Source organism: Artibeus jamaicensis, unplaced genomic scaffold (genome assembly GCF_021234435.1).
Source record: "Artibeus jamaicensis isolate MK-2021 breed Jamaican fruit bat unplaced genomic scaffold, CSHL_Jam_final contig_240, whole genome shotgun sequence".
Lineage (NCBI taxonomy): Eukaryota > Metazoa > Chordata > Mammalia > Chiroptera > Phyllostomidae > Artibeus > Artibeus jamaicensis.
In genome coordinates, this window is record NW_026521506.1 from 16,523,847 (window position 1) to 16,550,064 (window position 26,218).

The 26,218-nt window shown below is 38.2% G+C and overlaps 1 protein-coding gene across 1 annotated transcript; it reads left to right on the forward strand.

The window, feature by feature from the left end:
• Positions 1-13,152: 13,152 nt before the first annotated feature.
• Positions 13,153-25,876, forward strand: CD40LG (CD40 ligand). The gene is made up of 5 exons (XM_037157051.2): positions 13,153-13,374; positions 15,220-15,351; positions 19,519-19,573; positions 21,813-21,875; positions 24,654-25,876. The coding sequence occupies exons 1-5, from the start codon at positions 13,219-13,221 to the stop codon at positions 25,028-25,030; spliced, it is 783 nt and encodes a 260-aa protein (XP_037012946.1). The 5' UTR covers positions 13,153-13,218; the 3' UTR covers positions 25,031-25,876.
• The last annotated feature ends 342 nt before the right edge of the window (positions 25,877-26,218 follow it).

Below are 26,218 nucleotides of genomic sequence, written 5' to 3' on the forward strand. Positions count from 1 at the left end.
TGGAACTATGGGAACATGCTACTTTCGCCATATTTGAACTAACAGTGTATCACAAGGGTCTTTCTAAGTTGTAAATATACTCCCGTAACAAAATTAATTGAACTAGTAATCCTAAATCTTTTGGTATGCCATGGTCCCTGATATTTACCATTTAATTGAATCTCTCTGCCTCCTTTTGTACCCTCTGCCAGAGGAAAAAATTGCTTCCTGCTCCTGGTGTTTCCTTAATTATATGCAAACATGGCTGGATGTTCTTTGCAAGGCTGCTGAGTCAGAAGCCTGGACGGGCCACCTTCATTCTTAATGAACATGCTCAGGAAGGAAGTGCTACCAGAGATGGGTGCACTATGCCATCAGTGGGTGGGAGCTGATGCTGGCTAGAAGACCTGAGCCTTGGGAGAAGCAACCTGGTTTCTATAAAAGGACATTGAATGGAAGTCTGGAGGCCTGGGCTAGTTTATGCACTGCCACTAACTTGCTACATAACTGGTAAGTCATTCCTTTTCTCTGAGCCTCAGTTTCTTCATTTATGAAACCATGAGGCTGGCACTAGGAGACAATGTAGGATAATTAGAGGTGTCTTGAATTTGGTCCTCACTAAAAAGACAGTATCCTATGAGGATGTGTAGATGAGTTAAGGAGCAGAAATGCTCATTTCAGAAATACACAGAGGTTATTAAGGATGGACCACAGAAGGGATCAGATAGAGGAACTGTCTGATCCTGGGATCAGAACTGGAGAGAGAAGCTTGGAGGATAGCAGTTAGAAGTTGGAAAGAGACTGAGAGAGACAAAGAGTGAGGAGAGACTCTGAATAAGTCAAGTCAAGAAGGGTTAGAATGGAGGTAAATTAAGAGGCCTGAAGGAAGGTTTTGTGGAAGGATTTGGGGACATAAGAGCTGAGAACCAACCTACTGGAGGTCTGGAGCTCTGGGGGTGATACAGAAGACAGACTGAGACTGAAGCCATGGAGGTAAAAAAAAAAGAGCTAGAAACACACAGATGAGTCTTATATGTACAATAATATCAGGCTAATTTCTGAAGAAAAATGGGAGCCAAAAATGTAAAGTACTTGATCCCTGAGACCCTTTACCCTGCAACAAAGGGATTTTTTTTACTATTAAGTCTTCATATCCTGTGTTCCAATATCAATTAAGAGACCATTGGAAGAACCTAGGGTGCTGCAGAGCCCAAAGCAAAGCTTTGGTCCCAAGCATGCACCCTCAAGAGAAGAAAGAACCTCTGGTCTCCAACCTCTGGGTTCTTGCACATGCTATTACCTGTACCAGAAATGAATTCTTCTCTCACCCAGAAAATTCCTTCAGGACTCTGATGTTGTCTTTTGCAGGAGCCTTCCCTGACCCTCTCATAACTTCACCTCCTGCAGCCTGCTACACTTGCTCTCTTGTGGTGCTTCCCCCAGTGCCCTGTGGTCAAATAATAAAATAGCAGTTCTTTCTTTTCCATTTTAGTTTCCCAGATCTGTCAGACAATCTAGTGCTTGCTAAGCGCAGAGCAAATATTTGCTTATCTGATATTGAATACTTGATGTCAAACATAAGGCCCTCATGGACTCTTGCTTGAAACATTAGTGGGAGAACCTTTGGGAATTACTCATGTAGAGAAAAATGTTGTGGGGATTTTCTCTTTTGATGGACACGCAACAGTAGGTGTTAAAATTACATAAAGGGTTAAGCAGCATCCAAGCACCCAGTTATGACTAGAGATTTCTTCTAAAATTTCCTTAGAAGCAGGCTGATTTTGCTGTGTTTGGTGGAGGGAAGGAGGATGGAAAACAGGGAATGAGGTGACAGAATCCTGCCTTCAGGGCACATCTCTGGAGAATTTTTTCCTTAGAGTCAGAGAAAAAGGAATTGCTCACCAATTCTCCCTAAGAAACTAAGTCAATGACTGCCTCAAGGACAACCCTCTCTTTCTTGCCCTATTTCCAGGCTTTACCAAAAGGGCAGATAGACCCTGATGACCATTTACCCTGTCAAGCATATGGCATAAAGCCTTACATAATTTTCTCATCTAATTCTCAGGGCAACCCTATGATGCTGGAACTATTATCATTCCTGCATTAAAAACAAAGCAACCAAGGCATAAAGAGTTTACATAATTTGCTGAAGATCCCACAGCAAGTAGAGTAGTCTGGAATATCTATTACCAAATTCTGGCTATTTCTACCACTTTAATCTGCCTCTCAAAATGATTGTTACACTCAAAGACTATTCTATACTCAGGTTAATAGCATTATTATTTTTGAACAATTAAAAATGAGCATTTCTATATTTATGGAAGATGTTAGCACCAAAGAGGATATATAGATGGCAAATGAGCACATGCAAAGTTGTTTAACATCATTAGCCACAAGGGAAATATAAATTAAAACCAGAATGAGTTAATACTACAGATCTGTTAGAAAGGCTAAGATAAATAATGCTGCTGACATCAAGTGTTAGCAAAGGTAAGGAGCAACTAGAATGCTCAGTTAAAACTAATCTTTAACGACAGGAGGCAGAATAGTTGTTACCTTTGTGAGAACTAGAGGTGTTTGAAAAGAGACAAGAGGGGGGCTTCAGAGGTCTCCAATCTGGGTGATGATTACAATGGATGTGTTTACTTTATGAAAATTCATCAAGTTTATTTTTTGTGTATTTTCTGTACATAAAGGTTTACTTTAATAAAAAGTTTATTGAGAATAAGTAAAATATGTTTTTGTAAAAATAATGCAAAGAGCATAGAAAGTATACATCAAAAAGCAAAATTTGCCCCCTACCCCAGTTCTTTTTTTTTAATTTTTATTTTTTATTTTTTTTAAATTAATTTTATTTAGTTATTTTTCAAGTACAGTTTTTTGTCTCCCAGTTCTATTTCCAAGTGGTAATTACTGTAACCTGTGTATTTTGTCTATCAAAGCACATAAACATATACCTTTTTTCTTGCACAAACTTGGAGTGGAGTCATAGTGCCCACAAGTCAGAAACAAAGAGTGGTCATTTGCCAAGAAAATTCACCTTGGAGACCTGGGATGGAGCTAGGCACCTAAATAGATATTGAGGATTCTAGTTACATTCTCAAAAGTGATATCTAAAAAAACCCAATTTGATTTAAAAATTGGTAGAGGACCTGAATAGACATTTCTTTGGAGGGAACACACAGGTGGTCAACAGACATATAAAAATATGCACAACATCAATAATTGTCAGGGAAATGCAAATCACAACCACAGTGAGATATCACCTCTCACCTGTCAGAATGGCTAAAGTCAAAATCCAACTAATAACAAGTGTTGGTGAGGATATAGAAAAAAGGGAACCCTTGTGTACTGTTCATGGGAATGTAAATTAGTGTAATTGCTATGAAAAAGAGTATGGAGATTCCTCAAAAATTTAATGGAACCACCATATGACCCAGAAATTGCACTTCTTGGTTTTATGCAAAGGAAATAAGAATGGTAATTTGAAAAGATATATGTTCATTGCAGCACTATTTACAATAGCCAAGTTATAGAAGCAACCTAGGTATCCTTCAATAGATGAATGGATAAAGATGTGATAGACATATGATGGAATTCTACTCAGTGATATAAAAGAATGAAATCTTGCCATTTGCAACAACATACATATACACAGAGGGCATTAGGCTAAATGAAATAAGTCAGATAGAAACACAAATGCCATATGATTTCACTCTTCATGGAATCTAAAAAAAAAGAAAGAAAAAACAAAACAAACAAATTCATAGATACAGAGAACAAACTGTTGATTGCCAGAAAGGAGGGAGGATGAGTAAAAAAGGTAAATGGGAATAAGAGGGATACATTCCCATTTATAGAATAAATAAGCCATTGGGATATTGTATACAGAATAAGGAACATATTCAATAATATAATATTATTGCATGGAGACAGATGGTTACTAGACACCATGGTGATCACATTATAAGGTATATATATATATATATATATATATATATATGATAATTATATTATATATCTGAAACTAATATAATATTGTTTGTCAAATATATTTCAATTAACTTTTATTTTAAAAGCTAATACCTGAAACCATGTCAACACACCAGACAGCCCTGTCGCAAACCCATTCATGTATTCTGGAAACAATGATCTCTAATCCCCTCCTATATTATTCCTCCTTAAGCCTTTGGAGCATCACAGTATATATAGCCAACTAATAGACTGCTGCAGAATGAGAAGAGGTGGAAGATTCTGCACTAGAAAAACCCAGGATAGTAGGTGTACACTAATGTTGGGATTTGTCAGTGGAGTGCTAGAAGTCAGAATACAAAGTTATGACAGGCATCTCTTCTTCTAGGGAGTCTTTAATCATATTTTTTCTATCCTACTTCCTTGGCTGGGTAGGATAGGACTCCTTCTTAATGTTCCCATTCTGTTTTAACTTCTACCATAACATTTTATATATTGTCTTATGGTTGTCTGCTCATGTATTGGTTGGCTTCTCTACACTGGAAGCACCTGTCAAAGTAGGGACTGTCATCTTTATCTTTGTATCCCCAGCATTCAGCTCAGCATCTGGCCCACAAGTAGGCATTCAGTGAATGTTGATTTGAGCAAATGAACTGATTGAAATAAATGTCTCCTGAAATTTCTTCTTACCATTCTAACCAACAAGTGCAACATCATGGATGGAGACACCAGAGATTATATTAAATCTCTGACTTGCTACTGCAGACCTACATGGAAAATCCCCCATGGTACAACTGAAGTCCTCAATGCCAAGTTGGACTTTGCATTGGAAACTTTGAAATGCAATGCCTGGCTTTGAAGAGGATGTATAACACAAATAATTCACTATGCCTTGAGCCAAGTAATGGAAAATAAACAATAACTTTTAAATTATTTTCTTTTGAGTGTGATGCGTTCAGGTTAATATTTGATTGGGTAATATTTTAAAAATATGTGATTTTTTGCCTTCCAGATCCCATGGAAATGTCTGAAAAGAAACTTTATTTTTTAAAGATTTTACTTATTTATTTTTAGAGAGAGTTGAAGGGAGAGAGAAATAGAGAGAAACATTGATGTGTCCTTGCCCCCTCACATGTCCTTTACTGGGGACCTGGCCTGCAACCCAGGCATGTGCCCTGACTGGGAATTGAACTAGCGACCCTTTCCTTCATAGTCTGGTGCTCAATCCACTGAGCCACACCAGCCAGGGCTGAAAAGAAAATTTTATTTATTTTTAATTTTTTTAAATTAATTTTATTTAGTTATTTTTCAGGTATAGTTTTTTGTCTATTTCTCCCATCCCAGCCTCCCCCGCCCCTTGCTCCCCACCTCCCTTCCATTTCCACCCCCCTTAGTTCTCGTCCCTGTGTCCTTCATATTTGTTCCTCCAAATCCCTCCCCCTTTTGAAAAGAAAATTTTAAAATGAATAAATATAAGGTTATTTGTTGCAGTGTTCTTTAATATCATAAGACTGAAAACAATCTAAATGTTCATCAGTACAGGACTACTTAAATAAATTATAGCATGCTTTTCATGCACTTGTTAAAAAATGAAGAACTTTGCTGACATGGTATAATATCCAAGATATATTGTTAAATGAAAAAAGCAAATATGCAGAACAGTGTATTGCATACTGCTGTGTGTAAAAAAAAAAAGGGTGGAAGAGACCATTTGTGCATTTTCTTGAATTCACATTAAAGCATCTCTGAGAAATACACAAGAAACTGACAACACTGGTTTACAATGGATGACTGGGAGGAAGAGGAGGAAGGAAAACTGTACATTAAACACTGTTTTGTATCATTTATATATGTAACTATGTGAATGTACTACTTAGTCAAAAGTAAATGTAAAAATATTGAAACCACAACCACCAGGGAAAACAAAAAAAAAGGTGACATCAGTATGAAGTGAATTTTGAGGAATATGACAAAACAAGAAAGCCAATGAATTTGGAGTAACAGAGGAAGCAGAGCAGAAAGCATGGCAATTCAAGAAATCAGAGGGAAGAGTGGATTTTCCCAAGAAGGCACCAATCTCAGAGTCAATAAATGCAAAGAGCAGGAGTAGGCTGAGAGATAATTATTATGGTAACCCTTATTACAGAGCTGTGGTGGAAACACCTGGGGCAGATGGACACTTTTCTCCCTCTCTCCCTTTGCCCATGTTCCCCTTGTTAAAAGCAATATTTAGCCTTTGCTCTCAGGCTAAAATTGCTTTTAGAGGGCTCTAGGGAGGGTCCTCAGACTTCCACAACAGATAGGAAAAAGAAAACAAAAGAAAAACCAGCATCAGTCAAGAGTGAGAACCTCTACAGATCTCCACCCCCAAAGAAAACCCTCCTCACTTTATCAGTTGTGGTGGTCCTTGGCCTTCCTACCTCTCTACCCACATAACATAAAGGGAAGCCTGACTATTGACAGGACCAACCCACCTAATCAGAACCCACAGTCAGCCCTCCAATTCCGGAGAGAGGTTTGTGGGGGAAACAGAACAACACAATTGCAGAGGAAACCTGTGCCATCTGCTCATAAAACCTAACATCATTTTTCATTCATAAATTTATGGTCAGACCATAAATTGTCTGACCCAGACAATTAAGGGTCATCAGATATTTGAGGGAAACTACAATATGAAAGAGAATGACCAAAATAAACAAATGGAATTGATGAGATCCCATTTGTTTATTCTTTCCTTTATATTCCTTGCTCTAGGGGACATATCAGTAAAAATGTTGCTGCGTGAAATATCTGAGATTTTCTTGCTGATGTTCTCTTCTAGGACTTTAAGGGTGTCATGACTTACATTTAAGTCTTTTATCCACCTTGAATTTATTTTGGTGTATGGTGTAAGTCGGTGCTCAAGTTTCATTTTTTTGCACGTAGCTGTCCAGTTCTCCCAACACCATTTGTTGAAGAGGCTATCTTAACTCCATTTTATGTTACCACCCCCTTTGTCAAATATTAATTGACTGTAGAGAGTTGGGTTTATTTCTGGGCTCCTTGTTCTGTCCCATTGGTCTATGTGCCTGTTTTTATGCCAGTACCAGGCTCTTTTGATAACAGTGCCTTGTAATACAGTTTGATATCAGGTATTGTGATCCCTCCCACTTTGTTTTTCTTTCTCAAAAGAGCAGCTGCTATTCGGGCTCTTTTATGGTTCCACATAAATTTTTGAAGTGTTTGTTCTATGTCTGTGAAATATGCCATTGGTACTTTAATAGGTATTGCATTGAATCTGTATATTGCTTTGGGTAGTATGGACATTTTGATGATGTTAATTATTCCAATCCATGAACAAGGTATATGTTTCCATTTGTTTGTGTTTTCCTTGATTTCTTTCTTCAGGGCTGTGTAGTTTTCTGTATACAGGTTTTTTACCTCCTTAGTTAGGTTTATTCCCAGATATTTTATTTTTGTTTTTGCTATATCAAATGGGATGTTTTCCTTGATTTCTGCTTCTGCTGATTCATTGTTGGTATACAAAAATGCCTTTGATTTCTGGATATTGACTTTGTAACCCACTGTTTTGCCAAATTCATTAATTAGTTTGAGCAGTTTTTGGGTAGAGTCTATAGGGTTTAAATTAAAAAGACAACCAACTGGATCAAAAAATTGTGGTACATATACACAATGGAATTCTATGCAGCAGAGAGGAAGAAGGAGCTACTACCCTTTGCAACAACATGGATGGAACTAGAAAGCATTATGCTGAGTGAAATAGGCCAGGCATTGAAGGACAAATACCGTATGATCTCACCTTTGACAGGAAGCTAAACAATAAAACAAACAAGCAAACAGAATAAAAACAAAGACACTGAAATAGAGAACAAGGGGGCAGTGACCAGAGGGGAGAGAGAAGGGAATTTAAGGGGAAAAATGGGGAGGGATTTTGAGGAACAAGTATGAAAGACACAGGGATGAGGACTGGGGGAAGGGAATGGGAGAGAGGGGGGAGACAGGGTAGGGGGGGCTGGGATGGGAGAAATAGACAAAAAATGTACTTGAAAAATAACTAAATAAAAATTTTTTAAAAAGACAACCGACTGTATGAGAAAACATATTTGCCAATGATACCTCAGACAAAGGTTTAATCTCCAAAATATACAAAGAACTTACACGACTCCACTCTAAGAAGACATCTAACCCAATTAAAAAATGGGAAAAAGAATTGAACAGACACTTCTGAAAGGAGGACATACAGAACATCCAGAGACACATGAAGAGATGCTCAATATCGTTAGCTATCAGAGAGATTCAAATTAAAACCACAATGAGATACCACTTTACACTGGTCAGGATGGCTATCATAAACAAAGCAACAAACAACAAATGTTGGAGAGGTTGTGGGGAAAAGGGGTCCTTAGTTCACTGTCGGTGGGATTGCAGACTGGTACAGCCACTATGGAAAACAGTATGGAATTTTCTCAGAAAAATAAAAATCGACCTGCCTTTCGACCCAGCAATTTCACTGCTGGGATTATATCCTAAGAATCCTAAAACATCAATATCAAAGAACCTATGCACCACAATGTTCATAGCAGCACAATTTACAATAGCCAAGAGTTGGAAGCAACTTAGGTGCCCATCAGTAAATGAATGGATAAAAAAATTGTGGTACATATACACCATGGAATTCTATGCAGCAGAGAGAAAGAAGGAGCTCCTACCCTTTGCAACAACATGATGGGACTGGAAAGCATTATGCTGAGTGAAATAGGCCAGGTGTTGAAAGACAAATACCATATGATCTCACCTTTAACAGGAAGCTAAAAAACAAAACAAACAAGCAAGCAGAATAAAAACAAAGACACTGAAATAGAGAACAGGGGGACAGTGACCAGAGGGGAGAGGGAAGGGAATTTAAGGGGAAAAAAGGGGGAGGAATTTGGAGGAACAAATGGGAAGGACACAAGGATGAGAATTAAGGGGGATGGAAATGGGAGGGAGGTGGGGAGCACGGGGCAGGTGGGGGCTGGTATGGGAAAAATAGACAAGAAACTGTACTTGAAAAATAACTAAATAAAATTTTAAAAAAACAAATGGAATTGATCCCAGAGGAAAGAGATAATTAAAGAAATAGAGAAAAACTTAAATATATTCTGATTTGTATCAGTAGAGAGGCTAACCAGTGCTCTTCTACCAGATTAGAATGTTTTACAGCTTCCTTTTCTCTACCTTTAAAAGAAAATTTAGTTATTTGGCAAAGATTTACTAATTCTTTATACTGTGTCAGGAAGCAAGGGTTCTGAGATTTTTTTAATTGTCTCTTTCCTATAGAAGCTAATGGTGTGGAAATGTCCAGACAAGTCAATTATGTGATATGGCAAATGGTATAATAGATTAAGCACAGAAGAGGACACATCAACTTGATGGGGATGTTTTGTAGAAATTTGTCTCTTGAACATTAATAATGAATGAGAGATGAAGAAGTCAGTATGCTCATAGGATGCAGCTTGAACATGCACAGCACATTTTTGAAAATAAGCCTTGCTTGATATGGTCGATGAACAGGGCTGAGCATGAAGGAGTTGCAAAGATGAAAACAGAAAGTTGGGTAGGGGTCAGATCATCTGCTGTGCTAACAATGGATATGCTGCCCTCTAAGCAAGGTTTTTCCAGACATGTTCAGGAAAAAGAGCCCTTTGTAGAACAAACAAAATAATATATTTAACTCTTTCATATGTACTGGAAATAATTTTCCTAGCAGAAACTATGACTGTGATCTAGATTATCAATTTAAAAAATCACAACCACAATCAGATTCATTAACATTAAAAACAAGACGTTGAAGTATAATCTGTTGTTTTTTTTTAGTTTTATGTTGATACTGATTTACTGTAGATCAATCACTAGCTAGAAAAAATGCAGTAGTAGAAAAGGGTGACAGATTTCAGGAAATGGCAGTGAAAGACAAATACCATATGATCTCACCTATAAGTAGAATCTAATGAACAAAACAAACAAATGAGCAAAGTGGAACTAGACACATGGAAATAAGGAACAAACTGATAGTGACCAGAGGGGAGATGGAGAGGGATAACAGGGGAAAGAAAGGAAAGGGTCTAGTCAAGGAACATGTATAAAGGACCCATGATAATGGACAACAGGGTGGGGGATGATGGAGGGAATGGAGTGGGCAAGGCAAGGGAGAACATTGGGACAACTGTAACTGAACAACAATAAAAAGAAAGAAAGGAAAACTGAAAACTGAAACAATTCAATCCATTAATTCTTTCTGTGACCCAAGAAAAACATGCTCAATATTTGACTTTGGCTGCAGGCACTTTCATGCACTCCTCCATAGATCTACAAATTTCTTGGTAACTAAATGTGAAAACCACTTTTGGATGTATTAGGCAGCTGAAGATTTTTAAAGGGGGTATAACACCAGGGCCAGGCCATTTCTTGTTGGGGCTGGGGCAGGTATTGAAGGCCCTGACACAAAAAACATCTGATACAAAATCAGAAATCAGAAAATGAATTTTGGAAGCTAGAAAGATAGTCAACTGCTGCATCAACCTAGAGGACCAGGCAGAAGAATGGGAGAAAGAGACAGTTTCAAGAATTGAAGTATTGAATATAAGCAGGTGATTCTGGAGCTAATTCCATTTACATTAAACACATCAGGGCACTCTGTCGATCTGCTTCCCTGGAGGTGCAGAGTCTGAGGGCTCATATCAGATTAGATGATGTGATCAGTTATAACTATCAGAATTAATATTCTGCTGGAAGTATGGAGGATGGTTGGGGTTGGGCAGAAAGGAAGCAAGGAAATAAATTAGGAAGTACAGTCCACTTATCTAGCAGAGAGTAAATGTGGTCCTGGACTAGAATGTTGACATAGCAGATGGAAAGATTGGTGCCAACCAAGAAGATTTGGGGAGAAAGTAGCCACTGGGATTGGGGAATAATCTTGGCAAGAAGGAGGGAGGGATTAGAGATGACTCCCAGGTCTGTGACATGGATAATTAGGTGAGTGTGGTAGTACCACTCACTGAGATAAGAGAGACCCTTGAAAGAGAACAGACCTGAGTTGAATGGAATGGTGAGCTAAGTTTTGAGCATGTCAAATGTGAGGTGGCTTTGTGATATCCAAGTAGAAATATTCAGAGGTAGCCACACTTAAAAATTTGGAGTTCAGGATTACAGTTATAGATTTGGGATTTGTCACATTGAAGGTCATACTAAAAACTATGAACATGGATGGGACTCACCCAAGAAAAACACATAGAGCAAGAAGAGAGGAGAAAGGAAAAGAGGTGGCAGCTGAAGAATGAGGATAGGTAACACCAAAGTTTTATAGGATGCAAAGAAAAACAAGAATCTATGAAGAAGTTTTCTGAGAGGCAAGAAAAGAGAGTTTTCAGAAGGATAACAACAGAATAATAGGTCAATAGACTAATAGAAATGTCACTAAAAATGAACTCTAGAAAGAATTCAGCAAAACCAGAACTAATAATGGTGAGAGCAGCTCCAGCGGAATATTGCAGGCAGAAGTCAGATTACAGGAGGCTGGAGATCAAGAACTGGAAGGAGGGAGACTGGACAACCTTTTTCTAAGCTGGTCACATGAACAAATCCTGACATTGTCTGTATTTCTGTGGTCCCTTCAGTGGGTAACTGTGGCCTTCTGTAATTGTATGAAACTGGCCTTGGAGAAGTCCTAGAGCCTGCTCTCGTGATAATTTTCCTTCAGTGGAACAAAGGTTACTTGTCTAAGAACCAAAGCCTCTGACTTGACTTATCAAAGTTTATCATGTGCACTGAAGCCACCTACTTGGCAAATGTAGTGAAAAGCTACACGGATCTGAGCCCAGGACAGGATGCAGAGGCGTAGGAGGATAAGAGAGCAGGTGCTAACTCTACAGATAGCATGCCTATCAGAGCATTTTGTTACATTTCCTATTTGCCTCTGAGAACAATTTTATAGGACTCATCAAAGTAAGCTTAAAGTTTCTAGACAAGGTTGGGATATGGGGTATGGACTTCCACAGCTGCTTTTATTGTTAAAGCAATCTGATAAAACTATGCAAAAGCCATTCAAAAATGCATAATCGTACACACCTTAATGATTCCATTTGTATTTCAAACTTTGGGGTTTTTTATGTTGTTATTGTTCTTTTCTTTGTTACTAGTATATTAGGAGTTGGCAATTATTTGGAAAACTCATATCTTGGGCTAAACAGATTTTTTAAACATTCAGGATGACAGTTGTTTGTCTATTGCTTAACATATTTCAAAGATCTTTCATGCACATCTTTTTTGATCTTTACAATAACATATATGATAGGCAAGGCAGGTGCAACTGTCCCTTTCAGATATGAAGAAACTAAGGTCTAGTGATTTGCCTGAGGTCCATAGTAATCTTTTGGTAGAACAAAGACCAGAGTTCAGGTCTCTGAACTGCTGCCTATTTTCCCTTTTCTGAACAGTTACATTGACATTGGCAATGATCTGATGGATTGGAACAGTGCAGACAAGCAATTTGACCAAGTCAAGCAAATATTCCTACCTTAACCTCAATCACAGACAGAGTTTTGGGTTGATTTCCTTCAAGATCCTACTTCTCTTGATCTTTGAGAAATATATTTTTCTTAAATTATCTCTTCAGCTGACTTTCATTTAATAATTATCATCACTCTTTTTTGCTTTATGCCATGTAGTCTTGACTTGAATAGCTGCTGGGATTTTATTGTGTTTAAAAGTTAAAGAAGTTTTGAGAAGCAATTAGCTAGTGACACACCAGTCATAAAATCAATCCAAACTTTTGTTGACATTTGTTTCTTTCCCCACATACCAGGTTCCCGCTTTACATTAGTAATAATGAAAATGAAATATGTCTGTTGCTGGTGGATTAATTTATCACTTTCCTTGAAACTGGTGAACCAAAAATTTAGACAGCAATAGGAAAATACTGCCATTGTCTGTTAAGAAGTCTATGACATTTCAAGGCAAGAATGAATATATGGAAGAAGAAACTTGTTTCTTCTTTACTAACAAAAGGGAAAGCCTGGAAGTGAATGATATGGGTATAATTTAAGAAAAAAAAAAACCTTTACGTAACTTTTGCTGGGAGAGAAGACTACGAAGCACATTTTCCAGGAAGTGTGGGTTGCGACGATTGTGCGCTCTTAACTAATCCTGAGTAAGGTAGCCACTTTGACAGTCTTCTCATGCTGCCTCTGCCACCTTCTCGGGCAGAAGATATTTCAACTCTAACACAGCATGATTGAAACATACAGCCAACCTTCTACCCGATCTGTGGCCAGTGGACCACCTGTCAGTATGAAAATTTTTATGTATTTACTTACTGTTTTTCTTATCACTCAGATGATTGGGTCCGCACTTTTTGCTGTGTATCTTCACAGAAGATTGGACAAGGTAAGAAATGCCTTTATTAACTAAGTTTGAGGTACTTATTAGATTGTGGGTTGATTGGTGTAGCTTTACCCAAATTATGGACAATGGTAGAAACCCAAATAAATATGTGGTCTTGTGGCATGTTTGTTGTCTAGTTAGTGAAGCTTCCTATTCTTGTCTCTGATCAAGAGCTTGGTCTCTGCAGTCAGACTGCCTGTGTTCAAATCTTGACTCTTCCTTTTACTAGCTCTGTGATCCTAGGCAAGTTATTTTGTATTCATATGGCTCAGTTTCCACAGCCAAGAAATAGGAATGATAATGGTATCCACCTCATTGATTAAATGAATTTAGTCTTGTAATAAGCTTAGAACAAAGCCTGGCATGAAGTAAGCACTATGTAGGCATTAGCTACAATTATTTGCTAAACTTTTGTTTAAAAAATAAACTATGTTTTTTATCTTAGAGACAAAATTTTTTTCTAAATTTTCAACTACAGAAGAACATCAATTTGATCTGAAATTTCTTAGTGCTTCTGATTAGCATAGACATGTATAAATTTCAGAATTTGCAATCTTTTAATAAAAGTGGCATTTTTTGTTTAATTAGTCAAATGTTGATTGTAGTTGCAAGCTGCCCAGTTTTTTCTAAGATGTTTTACATTCTTTGATTGGACTTATAGGAACAAAAGAGTAGAGTAACTTATTAGGTTGTTTTGCATTCCCAGAAATATATAACCATTAGAATTTATCCTGTTTTGATGTGCTTACCCACTTTCTCTAAGGGGAATCATTGGCTGTGTTGACAAAATATCAATCATAGATGAAAAGGAGATATTTGATCAATTATCTGGATATTCCTAAAAGTTTGGATGTCGGAATTGTGGATGTACAATATCTGGAGACTGCATTCTCTCAGGGTTGTTTAAGTATCCTCAATGGGTTGTCAGCCTAGAATTAAGGCCATGAGGTTTTCTATCAGCATAAGGTTAGGGGGCAGTGATGGTTGAGGCAATTTTATGGGTTACTCAAATTTTAGGCTTCACTGCAGAGGAAAGAGAAGGGTGGTTCTGGGTTTGTTTGTGTTTGGCCTGATGGGCTCTGTCAATCAAAGCCTGGACATAAGCCTAGCCTCTACAGGGGAAATATTGACCTGGGTAGACTCAGATTTATCAGAGCATTTAGGCATGCTCTTAATGTCAGTGAAATCCACCAGCTAACTGCATCTGGTTTTGAATCCAAAAATTTAGTCTTAAAACAAGAAAATGGCAAATAATTAGTTGATTATACAAGTGAATTCCATATATCATTCTAAGACATTGGAAAATAAAATATCTCACTAACTTTGGAAATGAAAGATTATTTCTTTAAAAATTCAAATGTTTTCTACAAATACTAAAGTTAAAAAGAGAGAGAGATGGAACTAGAACTCGGGTTAATTGACACACATTGAAAATTAACGTCTTCATCACAAACACTAAAACAAAATGGGAAAATTAGCTCATCAGAAGATTATTTTGTAGACTGCTTATAATGAACAATCATTACTGGAACAATGGGAAATATGACAATTATAGAATGTTCTACTATAATACATTTAAAAATGTATACTTTGTGATGAAATTTTATTATAATAGTTGTAATTTTCACCTAGATTTTCAAATAATATGACATTTTAGTTGCTGGCTTTTGTAGATGTTTAAACTGCTAATACCAAATATCGATAATCCACAGTAAATTTTTATTCCCCATTTATATCTGCAAAGCCCTTCTATTGTTGATGACATGGAGGTGAATGTAGAGGCAGACATCACCAGTGCCATTCTCCTTGAGAATTGCATTTCTCATGTCCCTGTTATTTCACAAATAGATAGAAGATGAAAGGAATCTTCATGAAGATTTTGTGTTCATGAAAATGATACAGAGGTGCAACAAAGGAGAGAGGTCCTTATCCTTATTGAACTGTGAGGAAATTAGAAGCCAGTTTGAAAACTTTGTCAAGGTAAGGAACTCAGTCGTTGGTCAAAGTGTCATTGAAAATTTTAGTATTTATGCCACAAAACTGAAATATGACCATGTAAAAGTTTAAACACTTATTTATACACCATATATGTACATAGGTATGTGTATTTTTTTAAAATAAGGAAAAATGAAGCCAAAATCCTATGTTAAAAGAGTATGGAGCCCTGGTTGGTGTAGCTCCGTGGATTGAACATGGACCTGTGAAGCAGAGAGTCACTGGTACAGTTCCCAGTCGGGGCACATGCCTGGGTTGCAGGCCAGGTCCCCAGTGGGGGACACATGAGAGGCAACCACACATTTATGTTTCTCTCCCACTCTTTCTCCCTCCCTTCCCCTCTTTCTAAAAATATACAAATAAATAAATTTTAAAAAGAGTATGGAAAGTTAGAAGTGTTCACATTCATAGGAATGTTCTCAAGAAGAGCAAAAAAAGATTCTCAGAGAAAAAAGCACATCTCATAGGCACATTCATACATACACACATACAAGCTCATACATGCAGCTGCCTCTGAAAAAATTTTAAAGTACACTAAGTTTGGTTTTTGAATTTTCTTATTTTCCCATCCAAACCTTGATGCTTTCTCACTGTGGACCCATGGTTTGGTTCCATTTCCCAGAAAAGTGATAACCACTGGCTGCTGCAGTGTTGGGAGGCCACAGGTTAAGATACTACCTTTAGTGGAGGTCATAGGGACTTCTAAAGACTGATACATTCTAACATATGAAGGAATGCTTCTCTTATGATGGAATTTCAGGTGCCATGAAAGTGAAATATTTTTCTTTTATTGTGAGGAGAGATGTAAAGAATAGGTGATCGACCTTCTCAGTACCACTCAAACCAGACACCATATACTACCACTTGCTCATGAAAGCTGTTCACTCTAGGGCCAGTCAAGACCTGGGGTAGAGTTTGAAGGTTTCTAATTCAACAGGCTGGAACCCAGCATGAAGTCATATATTGGGCACCTAAAACAAGATTTTTAGAATTTTTATTGAGGATGCACCTACACTAATTTTATTCTCATAGATAAGAGATGCAAGGGCTCTTTCTCTTGAAGCAGAATATCAAGAAGTGTTTCTACCTATTTCTCTTTCATATACTCTTGGCCCTCAGCCCACTTTGGGGTCGTGAATAGGAGGCAGCACTCCACATTGAGGGCATCACTGTGCCAGGTTGTTGGGTATCTGCGTAAACTAAGAGGAATTAGTTCTCACATATAGATGATCTTATTTCTGAGTTTATTCCTGTCCTCTTATACTGCCCCCAATGTGTAATTTAATTCAGCAGTGAAGACCAAGATCTTCCTTATTTCTGAGCCACCTATGGGAATCAGAATGCAACTCAAATCTGTTGCTGACTTTTAGGCTCTCTATGCTAGCCTAGGTTTTAGATAAAAGCTCCTAACTCTTTATTTGTGAGGTATGAAATATTTGAGTTTCTCAGGTTCTTTGAGGGTTCTGGCAAATATTACAGGGTATTGGGAGGTGTTGTAAATTTAAATGTAAATAAAGCCACTTTCAGAACAATGGTTAATAATCCCAATAACATATATAATGTGCTTGGCTGTGTGACCATAGGCAAATGAGTTTACCTCTCTAGACTTCAGTTTTCTTATCTATAAAATAAGGCAGCTGAGATTATCTGTAAGGATACTACAAACTTTGACATTCTGTAATTATGGAATCAGTCTTCAGTTCCCTCCAAAGTCAGTGAGAGTTACTGTTGATTTTTCCCTTCTCTCTTTCTCACTGAGAGTTTTACAGTTCAACTGCCAATTCTTCATGGCTTTATTTCAGGTCAGATATGCAAAGCTTCCCAGATCAGCTACCCAGAATAGGAGTTAGGAAAACAGCTGTTTTTGGCCTCTCTGCTTATGTTTGCATAAAAAAGCAGCAGCTCCAAAGTTTCATATCCTAAAAAAGCAGAACTTCTCAGGCATGTCAACTGGAGATCCTTACATGCAACACAATTCCCTTGCTTTTGCTGCAGTAGGAGTGGAATCCAAGTCAATGTTACCTGTACCTATGATATGCATGATAGTGGGACACAAAGTACTCTAAATGCCCAGTCTTTCTCCAATGACTGAACCACTTTCTAAGATTCATCCCCCCAAATTTCTCATTCTAAAACAATATTTGGATTTTTTAACTTAACAAGTCAGCTGCATAATAACCCCAAATTGGACTTTTATATTTTTAGCTAACGTTAACTGTCTTTCTTTCTGCATCACAGTCTGACTGGTCCAGAGAAACTTAGGGTTTGAATTTGGGGCTCTGAAATAAAACTTGAAGAGGTCTTAGAAATCATCATATCCAATTATCAACACATAACTTCATTTTTTTCTCATAGTTACTACCTAGCTGTCCCCTGATCTCTGCTTGAACACCTCTAAATAACATGAAACTTATTATCTCCCGAGGCAGGTTGCATCAAGCTGTCACTTTGGGGGGAAGGTAGGATTCAGGAATTATGCAGCATTGTGAATAGTATAATTTCACATTAAACTTAGTCCTTACCCTACCCTCTGCTAGAATGATCATTTCCATGATTGTCTGCCCACCAATTCGTGCGATGTCTTTGGTAGGGTCAAAGAATTTTTCTTTCAAAGTCATTCTGCCCATAACTGCCACAAGGGTTCCCACTGAGAGAAATATCTAATCCAAGATTTTCTGAAAGTCAACTTTAAAAATATTTTCAGTTAAAGTGTGGGGCAAAGCAAGAAAAAAAGGGCTCTGGGTAGTGTGGCTGGGGGAAAGTTTACAAAAAGGCAAGGCTGGGTGCATAAAAGACAAACATTGCTGACTTCACATTTTCATCTTGGCTAAGCTCTGACACCAGTGTAACCACCTAGTTTGAAAGTATCTCAACCTTGATCATCACACTCCATTTTTTGAAAAGACTCTAAATACTCATTTGTTTACTTGTTATCTCACAAACATTTTCCTGTTGCCGCACTTTCACAGTGCCACACTTCAGCTTAAGTGGAAAATTGAGGCCCTGCGGCTCATGTAAGCATTTCAAGGTGCAGGTTCCCCTTTAGGCCCTGTGATTTGTACCCTCACATCTGACAACTGAGCTGAGCCTAAAAGAAGACGCCCAACAGTCACAACATTAATTCCTTCTAGAGGGGGGGATAAAAAAGAAGGGCCCATTAGAAAATTGATTCTAGCAATGGGAAGGAGCACAAGACTTTGATTCTCAGAAAATGTGAAAATACTGCTCTCTTCCTCTGTTGTGTTCAGAGTACATGGTGATTGTGTGATTTAAGCCTGACCTATGAAGGTGATCTCACTGTTTTGACTCTTTGCTTCAACTTTGGTCTCTTTGGGTGACCTTATGCCAGCCAGTTAAGCCCTCAAGGTCACTTATTCAGTATATTTAAGCAGTAGCCTTTATTATCTTTCAACCTGTGTCAACTGCAGTCCCTGTTAGATTCTTAAAGTACCTCTAACCTTTCTTCAGTTGCTAAGTAAGAAGAAACCCCGAAAGAAGGGTTGCATTTGTCTTTGAACATCAGAAGCATTGGAAGATTTACCTGTGTTTCCTATATGTATGCTGATTATTCTAAATAGTAAATGCTGGCCACACAAGGGCACACAACCAGCAACAAGAGAATCTTCTCAGCCTGTTGAAAGAGACAACAAAACTTTTAAAAAATATACTAGGGTTTTTCTGGGACTCCTTCCCAAGATAAAACCTACTGTTACCATTTTCTGAGAGATTTCAAACAAATTTTATTCTAATAGATATATACTATGCTTATGTTTAATAATACTCTATATGCCATTTTCCTAGGTAGAATCATCTCCTGATTCAGTATTATTTGTCAATACCTGTCAAAATCAGTGGGGTCATAAACAGAGTCACTATTGCAGCTTCCAGTGTAGAAAGTGTGCTAGAATGGGAATAATGAATCCCAGACTCTGCTTTCAGGTCCATCCCTGGGCTTTCTGGACTATCAGCTCATCTGTCAGAGCCATGGGCTCCCAATCAACAAGATGGAACTAATGACAGGATCTGAGTCTATATGATATGCCTCACCAGAACTAGGCAATAGAGTAAAAACTGATGCCAAATAAATGATACCTCTAAAACCCCACAGTAGAGTTCCTGTCAAATGACCTTTTGCAATGATTCTTATTTCAGGATATAATGGGAAATGAAGTGAAGGAGAAAGAAAAAACCTTTGAAATGCAAAAAGGTATGATGCTATTTACCAATTTCTATGCATACCTAAAAAGTAAAATGAAGCTTTATAAGGTCGATCACGTTGAAAAACCCAATGTTGAATCAGGGAACTTTTAGCCCTGGAAATAAAACTGGAACACAATTGGTTGGGTTCCTTTAATGCTGACAATACCAAGTATGAAGAAATTCCATTACTTTCTTTTTTAATATTATGCATTTTTATTGTTGTTTAGTTACAGTTGTCCTGCCTTTTTCTCCATTGCTCTCCCATGCCCTGTCCCTGCCAACTCCCACAGTCAATCCCTCCCCACTGTCTGTGCCCATGAGTCCTCTATTTGTGTTTCTTGGCTTACCTTTTCCCCTTATTTCCCCCATTATCCCCCCTGCCTCCCCTCTGGTCACTGTCAGTTTGTTCTTTATTTTCTGAATTTCATTATTTTTGATACCTTAATCAAAGCAGTCATATGGCCTAGTACCACCTACAGAGGATAAGATAAGAAAATCATCATCTGGTAGCAGTGGCTTTTACTGCTCAGTAGCAGTTTTTTTATGGGGAACCATGGACAGTGGAGCCTCTAGGATCAAGGAATGAGTCAGTGTGACAACATTCTATTCTTTGCCTTGTTCTTGATGTCAGAGCATCTTGGACACCTCATGGTTGGAAGGGGTATTGATGGTTCTCAAATCCAACACCATGCCCAGGGCACAAATTTCCTTCACACTAGCAATGATCATCTGGCCTGTAATCAAACATGCCTAGGTACCTTCTATCTCATAAAGCAGCCTGGCCCATCTTTGAGTGGCTCTAATAATTATAATAAGTTTACTATACTATATGAGAGAAATCTTTTCTCCTCTGGAGTTGAAATTTGTTCCTGTAATCTCTACTCATTGGACACAGTTCTGCTCTGTGGGATATGAAACAAAGTATAATTCCTCTTCTACACAGCAGCTGTACAGATGTTGAAAACAGCAATCATGGAAGTCTTTTCTTTTCCAGGCTAAACCTCCTCAGTACCTTCCATTCTTCCTCTTATGAACATTTCTAGACTGTTTCCTTTCCTAGTTACCTGCTTTTGTGGAAGACACTTTAATTTTCCCTGTTCCTCTTAGAATATAGCACCCCAAACATAACACAGTAATACCTGGAATGACGTGAGTAGCTGAGTATGGGAAAGATAAAGTGTTGGTAGATGGGTGTTTTTAGACACACTACTATATCACAAAGTTGGTGAAACTGATACTTTGGGTTTTGTAAATTTAATACACACAAATACATATACACATACAGGGTGAGGCAAAAGTAGGTTTACAGTTTTGAATACATGAAACACAGTTTGTTCTTGTATTGTTTATTAATTATTATATTACTTTCCACATGAACAACTATAAACCTACTTTTATACCATTGTGTACATACAGAAATACAGATACTATTTTCTGAGGAAAAGAGCATACTCAGAGGTTGTGTTGACTATTGGTCTAGATGCAAAAGGTGATCTGATTTCCATGAAGGTTTTGTCTTCAGATGGCTGTAAGACACATTAAGTGGAACTATGTTATCTGTTAATTACAGTGAAATTTGAGGAAACATGTGGAGGTTGAGGTTAATCATATAGACTGCCTAACATTCTTCAGTAAATAATAAACTTAACAGAACTGGTAATTTAGGTCATGTAATTTGACTCAATATTTGTAGGACACCTACGAAGTGTCCAACATGACTTGTTACTGGAAAAAAAAAGAAACTTCCTCAGTCTTTGCACTTAGAAAATCACACATCTAATTAAGAAGCAAGCCTTTCACATGAGAAACAATTACAGATAGGTACAATAGTTTGGCCAATTGTTTGACCAAATCAGACACCATAAGCACCTTACTAGTTAATTGTGCAGACATGACCTTTTGGGCTCACTAAGGTTCCCAATGGATGGAAGTTGTTCTTAAAAGCAAGATTCAAATATGTTTAATAGAGACCAGTATTTTTAGCCTATATCAATCTATGTAAGTGGAGTCAGTTGAGTACTGAACAAATATAAGAAAAATAGGATTAGTGGAAATAACTAATTCAATTGTTCAGACTTTAGAAACCAAATTTTATCACTCTGGGAAAGATTTCAGACCATTGTATCCTTCCTTTTACATAACTTATTTAAGCACACTCTATTGCAGAGCTGTAGAACTGGACCAAATAGTTCCATGTGTAGTTTTTATTACTTTAGCCTAATAGTTAGCTTTTGGTTTCATTTCAGGTGATCAGGATCCTCAAATTGCAGCACATGTCATAAGTGAGACCAGTAGTAAAACAGCATCTGGTAAGTTCAAAATCATCTGAGCATTAGCCACCCAAGGGGGAAGGTTGGGATTTTGATGCAATGCTGCCCAGTGATTAAGTTCCCCTCTTTCTTTGGGCTCTAATTTACAAACCTACCCATATAGCTCTCATAGGCTTTCCTTTGTCTTCGAAGTCAGCTTAAATGTACAGATGGGATTTGGAGGGAGAAAAGGAAGTGGGAAGCAATCCCAGTGTTCTAATTATGTTCTTGCTCAATGGCTGATTCTGAATGGTGAATTACTGGGTGGAGAGACCCTTATTCTGACAACATAGAAGAGCTGACTGGGAACATCCTTTATCCTAACGCCTCTTCACTGTGTGTAAATGTGCCTCAGCGGGTATTTCCTGCTATTTGTCATTCCATGTATGATTACTCCAGCCCCACTGGGGCCAACCTCAAGGAAATTAAAGGTAAAACCATTATACAAAGATCAGTAGGTGCCAGCACATTAAATTTTCCAATGAAGTAACAACAGATGACATACTGTAATCTTTTAAACTTTGAATGATATTATTTCCATATACGTTCTGCCATTGTTCTAGCCCTTAGATCTTTTTTTTTTTTCCCAAATCTGTACCTCCTGATAGCTGGTACTGGAGAATGTGTCGCATCTGGTAAATGCATGGAAACACAGACGCTAGCATAAAATCCCCCATCTACATAAATGAAGTTTGAGAACATCAGAGCAGTCTGAAAAGTTTAGCACGGTGCTCTGTAATGGAGTTCTAAACAGAGAGAGAGAGAGAGAGAGAGAGAGAGAGAGAGAGAGTGTGTGTGTGTGTGTGTGTGTGTGTGTGAGAGAGAGAGAGAGAGAGAGACAGGGGAGACAGAGAGAGATGAAAGGAGAGGGGAAGGGAGGGGAGGAGAGAGGGAGAGGAGAGGAGATACAGCTTCATCTCAGAGGTGGGGTTTGGGCTTCTCAGTGAGTATACATGGCTATCATAGATCATGGTATGGAAGTAAGGGCACTATATAGGAACTTTTGAATACTAAGGTTCAAGAACCAAAACTAGCACTTGCTGGGTGTCCTTCGGCAAGTACCTTTACCTATGCAGCAGTTTCTGGCCTCACTTTATGGAGTGACTCTGAGCATCAAATCAGCTAACCTGGAAGAAAGTTACACTGTCAAGTGCAATACAAATATAAGGTGACATTGCTTAGCTTTATTCATGGTGACTTAGATGTCATAAGAGTGACATAAAGTCCTTTATTAATACCAGTATTCCCACAATATTTAATAATTTTTCTAAGTACCCCTTTCTCAGAAAATACACTTACAGGAGAATATCACAACTATATTGGCATGTCAGGGTGGCCATTCACATGACACCTTCTCATCCAAATTGGATAACACCAACAGAGACAACGCCTTGAAGGATAAATTCCCATTGGTCTTTGCTAACCTGTATATAAATCCTTGCCCTTGAATATATTTCATAATGCTCAGATTCTGCCAAAGACACATTATTGATATTCATCCTAGTATATTTTATAGTCTGCATCACAGTAGGTTTCCAGGAGATCCGGTAGAAAGATAGTAACATTCCTCACCCCACCCCAGCCCCAAATCTCTTGCTTTTTTAATGCTTCCCCAGGCCTGACCTACATTCCACAGGTAGGCTGAAAATTAGGTAAGGACTTACAAAAGTAAACTTAGGGGACTAAAATATAGGGAACTTGCTCTTGTTTTCTCAATCAGATGGTCCAAAAGTGAAAACATCATAATAGAGTGTCACTTCTGGAGTGGTCTGGAAGGCCAGGAAATGTCAGACATTTCAGATGCCTTCCCTGTTACTAAAAGATGAGTCTGAACAGCTTGGATCTTGTACCCTGATAGGCCTAAGACCACCAAATAGAAATTTTTTTCAAAATCTCAAGGAAGTAAATGCATCAATTACTTTCACTTCTTCCCAACCCCCATCCTAGCAATCTAGCTCTCTGTGGGAGCTGAGATTTGAAATCAGGTGCACACACTACTTTGAACCCACTCAACATCTCAGTCAAGAAAATGGCACTGTTGGTGGGTTCTCCAGTTTAGCCACAAGAATACAGATACTTTCGAGTCTGTGGCACCCACTACAATGGGAGATCAAAACACACAGTAAAATGACAGGTTTATTTTCATACTTCCTTGCCTAATTTTAGTCCTTGTTGTGGGAGGCACATCAGGTTTGAAACAGCTTGATCAGGTAGGAAGAAATGGGGTTTTTCCTTTCTCTGTGCTGAGGCTGAGTTAGGTGGGCTAACAACTTTTTTGACTTTGTAAATTTTAAGGAAAAGAAGAAATCAATATTAATATTAATGAGGAATTAGCTTGGATATTTTGGCATGCATGATTTATTATGTGGAATTTTGAAATCATTCACACTTTCTTAAGTTCAAGGGTAATTTATCTTTAAGAACTCTAAAGGGAAGAGGAAGCTCACTGCACTCTATTACTTTATTTAATCTGCACGAGTGTTAGGAAGATGCTGTGATATTAGCTCAGTGCTGCAGATGAGAAACTAAAACTCAGGGAGATTGACTTGTGGAACCTTAAGTAAAACTTGGATTAGAGCTCAGCTTCATCTGACTGTACAGCCCATGCTAGTTTTTCAGCCATAGCTCCTTCATAGACTTAATGGGTCCTTAAAAGTACCTTATGCCCAAACCTTCTATTTATATAGGAAACTAGTTTCAACATTAAACTATATTTTGTTAAAGTGTGAACCATGCTATGTCTCACCTCACCACAAATTTTTCTCCTCTCCATTACAGTTCTGCAGTGGGCCCAAAAAGGATACTACACCATGAGCAACAACTTGGTAACTCTTGAAAATGGGAAACAGCTGGCTGTTAAAAGACAAGGACTCTATTATATCTATGCCCAAGTCACTTTCTGTTCCAATCGGGAAACTTCAAATCAAGCTCCATTTATAGCCAGCCTCTGCCTGAGGTCCACGAGTGGATCTGAGAGAATCTTACTTAGAGCGGCAAACACCCACAGTTCTTCCAAACCTTGTGGGCAACAATCCATTCACTTGGGAGGAGTATTTGAATTGCAACCAGGTGCTTCAGTGTTTGTCAATGTGACTGATCCAAGCCAAGTGAGCCATGGGATTGGCTTCACATCTTTTGGCTTACTGAAACTTTGAACAGTGTAACCTTATAGGCTGCCACTGAGCTGGTGCTGGTAGTCTTCATAATACAGCAAAGCAGTTAAGACCACCCCCTGTTGAACTGCCTATTTATAACCCTACCATCCTCCTCATGGAGAACTATTTATTATAGATCCCAAGGCATGTAGGGCTGCATTAAGTGAATTATGGGGTAGGTGAAACCCAAAGAGGCCCTGTTCCATAAGAGCTTACATTCTGAAGCAGCAACCTGATTGATGCAGACAGCCAGAGATTCCTGTGAAAAGACAAGGCAATTATGCGCAGATTGAATTCTGAGTAAACAGCAAATAATTAGTAAGTTTAAGGTTGTTTTTTTTTTGCCTGCAGTGTCTTTCAGTGGATAATGTATTTGATTTATCAGTGAGGATGCAGAAGGGAAATAGGGAACCTTAGCTCACATTTAGTTGTATGGTTGATTCTGGGTCCCTGTGCCACTGATGAAGGGGACAGGGTCTAGAAAGATTAAGGTAGTGGAGAACTGAAAAACCCTGTCCCCTACTGGCCCCCCGACACTTATTCTCTCTCTATCTCTCTATCTTTCTCTCTCTCTCTCTCTCTCACACACACACACACACACACCCCTACACACAGTGTCAGGCTGTTGCTAATCAGTTATATCAACCCTGTCCCCATCTCTACCACCATAAATGGGAGGGGGAACAGAGAGAGCAGCTCTGAGCCTGACCATTTCATTCCTCCTCAAGAAGTGACTGTATTTAAAGGAAATCTATTGTATCTACCTGCAGTCTCTATTGTTTCCAGAGTGAAGTTGTCATTATCTTGTTATTTATTTTTTTGAATAATAAAGATCCTTTAACATTATTGTTGTTACTCAGCATTGAAAACCCTAGGCCAGATTCAGGAAGGATAACTGACTCATTTGGAGGGAATTTTCCCAACAACCTTTGTCATGTGTTCATAAACTTGATAAACTTGGTTCTAAAGCTTGTTGCACCACAACATATCTTGGTGACAGCACACTCACTGGAAGTCTGTGATAGCCTTTGATGGATAACATGAAAGCTTATTCAGTGGAAAATAATCTGGGTCTTTATTTCCAGCTTGATCTGGAAAGGTTTCAGGAAATTGAAGGAAGACTTTTTTTTTATTATTAATCACAGCTTTGTGAAGCTGGAGTGAGGGCCTTAGATGAGAAGCAGTTGC

Bases quoted from the DNA above. Each gene is read 5' to 3' on its own strand.
- CD40LG (XM_037157051.2), top strand. From the start codon at position 13,219: ATGATTGAAACATACAGCCAACCTTCTACCCGATCTGTGGCCAGTGGA. The intron at 15,352-19,518 runs GTAAGGAACTCA...TTCTTATTTCAG, and splicing joins AGTTTGAAAACTTTGTCAAG to GATATAATGGGAAATGAAGT. The intron at 21,876-24,653 runs GTAAGTTCAAAA...TCTCCATTACAG, and splicing joins CAGTAGTAAAACAGCATCTG to TTCTGCAGTGGGCCCAAAAA.